This window comes from Plasmodium fragile (assembly GCF_000956335.1).
Source record: "Plasmodium fragile strain nilgiri unplaced genomic scaffold supercont1.155, whole genome shotgun sequence".
In the NCBI taxonomy this organism is placed as follows: Eukaryota; Apicomplexa; class Aconoidasida; order Haemosporida; family Plasmodiidae; genus Plasmodium; species Plasmodium fragile.
The window spans coordinates 1-4,435 of NW_012192735.1; the positions used below are offsets into that span (position 1 = coordinate 1).

Genomic DNA, 4,435 nt, shown 5'->3' on the forward strand with positions numbered 1-4,435 from the left:
GAATTCTGCCTATATAAATACTCATTCTACATTAGGTAATACACATAATGCTACATGAAAGGAAAAGTGGGAAAATCAGACATATGTAAGAAGAATAAAAAGAAAAGAGAAAGAACAAAAAAAAAAAAAAAAAAACAAAAGAAAAACAAAAACGAAAGGGAGGAAACAAAATACGACTACCTACACACACAACGCGTCATGCATATACACTCCCCGCCGCCTTCTTCACTAAACGCCTTCACACACGTTGTCTCTGTGTGCGTACACAAAAAACCCCAGTATAACAACATCAATTCTTCTTCCGTCGTTGCCTCATCCTCGTAAACATTGTGCGCGCGTGTAAGAAACGAGCAGAGATTGTCTCTCCGTGCACACGGGTCGACCAACGCGGCCACGTGCAACACGCATTCGACGAAGGATTGTCCGAGTGTAAGAACGGAGGAGAGATTGTCTCTCCGAGCAAACGCGGTTCGACGAAGTAGCCGGGTAAAGCAGATTGTCCGAGTACCGCGACGACCAACGCGGCCAAGTGTAAGACGGATTCGACGACGTAGCCGAGCGTGAGAAGGTACACATTGTCTGTCCGAGCAAACTCAGCCGGGTAAACGGGATTGTCGACGAGCAAAGCGGCGGAGTGTACGGACGATTCGAAGACGTAGACGAGTGTAAAGAAGGAGGCGAGATTGTCTCCGAGTGCGGATCAGTAGAGGGAGCAGAGCGCGGCGGGCAAAGACCGCAACACACATATTATGTGGGGGAGCAACAACGATCGGCACGGACGGCGGACGGCAGCAACGACGGAAGAAGAAGTTGATGTTGTTGTCGCTACTGCGGGGTTTTAGGTGTACGCACAGAGAGACAGTGTGTGTGAAGGCGTTTAGTGGAGACTGGTGTACAAAGGCGGGAGCGGGCGTTATTCATGACGCGTTGTGTGTGTACGGTAGTGTAGTAGTACTTTTTTTTTTTTTTTTCTTTTTTGTTGTTTTATTTTTTTCCTTGTTTTCGTCCCACCATTTATGGGCTGTGTGATAAAATTCAGATAGGTGATGATTTGTTCATGTGAGATGTTTCTGCAGGGACCATACAAGGAAGACATATTGCATTGCCGAAGAATCTGCATAATATGTAATAGAATATTGTGTCCATATTATACTCAAGCAGTTATCTGACAGATAATGCTTTCATCCGATGCATTATATTGCTTCATGATAAGGAAAATATGTCGCATCAGACGTTAGGGGCTTTATTAGCACATTATGTGCTGACACGGGGTCTAGTTGATAACAAGGAGCAGTATAAGGTAATTTATTAACACCAACACCGCGGGGAGTCGTGTACTTATAACAGCCTCTATACATGATAGTATGTATACGCGCCTGTATATAAAATTGTACGCATGCGACCGTGCACTAATTCCATATTAATCATACAATGCGCACATACCGTACGTGCAGCACGTACAATAGTATGTGTACATATGAATATGGAAGAGCAAGCTAATGTGGCCAATTATGCACACACATATATGTTCCTTATGCACGATGCAGACACGCCTATGGACAGATATGAAAGCGCTACTCGAAGAATTTGTGAAATATATGGAACGTGAAGACCTAGACGCCCTTGCAGCTAATTGTTTGAACGCGGGTTACAAACATCCGACCAGGGGACCCCAACCGGTCGTAGCTAACGTGGGCGATAGACTTATGTGCACACTCATGTCACGAGCATTATTTTTCATGAACAGGTGGAGTTCGAAGTCCGCCAGCACGGACAATAACGACCCTCATAATGCAGCGTTGAAGGAACATATAAGGTGCGCCATAGTAAATATATTTATGTACATATTGAACGAATCTCCATGCAAAAGTGCAATGGGTGTATATTATGCATGGTACACAATGAAAGAGATGGAGCCAACGCTAGGGCGTGGTTTAATAACCACAGGTAAATGTGAACAGGGACAGTTTCAAAACATAACAATACAGGAATTCGACATGGAGCAAATGATTAAGAACTGGTTAAAGAAAAACAAGAGCGTGACTGACAAAATTGGAGGCCAGGGTATAGAAAGCACATGTAGGAAAACATTAGCACAACTTGACGGGGCCACAAAGGGTACACATACAATGGGTGAAAAAATAGAAATGAAGAAAGAGGAAAAAGAAGCTATACGTAAGTTAGGCAACGAACTGAAGCTCATAGTTGAGGAGGTAAAGACAGCAGTAGCGCAATGCGCGCACGCACCTGAACCATGCATGGAGTCTATCGACGCTGTCTCCCGTAGCGAGCCGCAGGATGACGCCAGTAAGGCCACAGTACCGAACCCTGTGGACAGCGGTACACCAGCACCACCCCCGCAACCAACACCGGTAGCACCGGAAGCCAAGGACGCACCACAGGTACCGACAGGTAAGGACCGATGGGGAGAAAGCACGAATACGGCTGCACACGAACACGAATACCGACCGTACCACTTCGCACGCATGGATGCCGCCATGACCACAACGCACACGCGCGGGGGAACAGCACAACAGCACAGGGCGGCACATCTTCGCTGCCTCACGTAGTGTGAGCGCTGAGCACAGCGGCCACGACGGCAGCGGTAGCTTTAGCAGTAGAGGAACGGCCGGGCGAATATTTTCCCCCCGGGGTGCAACATTTTTGCGGGTGGAGAAGGGGGCATATTAATGCAGCGCTAAAATGTTTCAGTAAACAAACAACAACAAAACAGAGACGGAACTGTGTACACAATATAAAAAACACCCCTTATGTAATGCATGCGTCATCACCATTATGTACTTTTTGTTACTTGTAGGATATAAAATACTTATTCGTTCTATATATATATATATAGGTGTGGGAAGACTTTTCTTCTTTTTTTCTTCTTAACAATGGGTTTCCCCTTATTAATATTCACGAACAACAGATTATATAAGTGTAAAGTAGGCAGCATAAGCACAAAACACATATATATTCGTACAAAAGTACAAACCATACTATAGTATAAGGAAGAACAATAAGGTACGTAATATAAATATGAATAAGCTCATATGACATACAAAGCATACGACATCATAAAAAGGTCGATCCATTACATAGACGAATAACAAATTATGACGTCGAAATAGTCTACAAGAAATAGAATACAGCAAGTTACTTATGCTTTCCTCGGTAATTTAAGTTTCCACGGTATTTTTAATTTCCCATATGCCTTCTGCTTCCTGGGTTCTTCCAGTTGTTTAGGTACCTCTGGTTTCCCGGGTACCTCCAGGTTCTTGTCTTTTTCTGGGAATGTTTCGCACGTCCAAGCTTCCCTTAATATATTTCTTCCTTTCTTTGAGTAGCAGAACCAGAATAGAACGCCCAAATAGATAAGCATTATAAGTGCAGGAAATGTAAACCAGAGCCAGGGGGTGTTCAATATGCTAACACCCCCAACCTCACCTAGGAACATGAACAACGGGAATACGCACGCGAGAAGTAATGGATAACTAAGCACAAGGAATAACATAAGCCCTGAGCGCGCTCCCCTCCCCATTTTACAACGTGGAACTTTCTGCCACATCTCCTTGAACTTGTTCTGCGCTGTACCCCTTTGTGGCTTGCGATTTACATGTCGTGGCTTCTTTACTTTGACCTTGGACTTTAATTTTCTGTGCATGTCATCGAACAACGTGTTCTTCGCAGGACTACCCATAGACCGACCATTGTAAAACTTACGTTGACCCCGTGTCGCCACATCCGTTCCAGCGCTCAACGATACGGTGGTCGTAGCAATTGTACTTGCAGCCGCAGTTCCAACATCTGTGCCATATTCGCTTGTGCCATTACCCGAGGATATACCTATGGTACTCGCCTGACACGCATATAAAAAAAAGGGGGCATACATGGGATTGTTATGGTGTATGTATACAAGGATGTAGAACGTGAAAATACGTGGAAAGGCGGCAGATTTATAATTATTATGAATGAGTTAAGATCTTATCACTATAAATGTGGTAACTCCCCAAAATATAATGGTTCTTATCATACACAATCAGCGATTTGCCCAAAGCACAGGACGAGAATAAATATATAGAAAATTTCACAAGAAACGTCATTGTGTTCGCATTATTTCCTTCGGTGTATAAAATGGTAGAAGTGGCGATATGTTGCGTGTTTATATGTATGAATCATACAACTATTATTTTGCTTTTTCCACATGTACGTGTATAGATTATGCGTGTAATACTTTTGTTCATCGGCCAGTAGTGAACATTGATAAAATCAATTGCGTACGAAATATACTATTCTTACCTAGGTATGTACATATAAATTAAATGAAGTATACATATGCATCATAATATAAATAAAGAATAAGAGAAAGTGCATAAGAACCCCGGATAACCCATTCTTGGTACATATTGTACGACGTAAAAGTTGACTAAAGGGG

At 43.3% G+C, this 4,435-nt stretch overlaps 1 protein-coding gene across 1 annotated transcript; it reads left to right on the forward strand.

The window, feature by feature from the left end:
* Positions 1 to 1,541: 1,541 nt before the first annotated feature.
* Positions 1,542 to 2,570, forward strand: AK88_05542 (uncharacterized protein; the record flags this gene model as incomplete). Its single annotated transcript, XM_012483144.1, has 1 exon — positions 1,542 to 2,570. One exon carries the CDS (start codon positions 1,542 to 1,544, stop codon positions 2,568 to 2,570), a length of 1,029 nt encoding a protein of 342 aa, XP_012338567.1.
* Between the last annotated feature and the right edge of the window lie 1,865 nt (positions 2,571 to 4,435).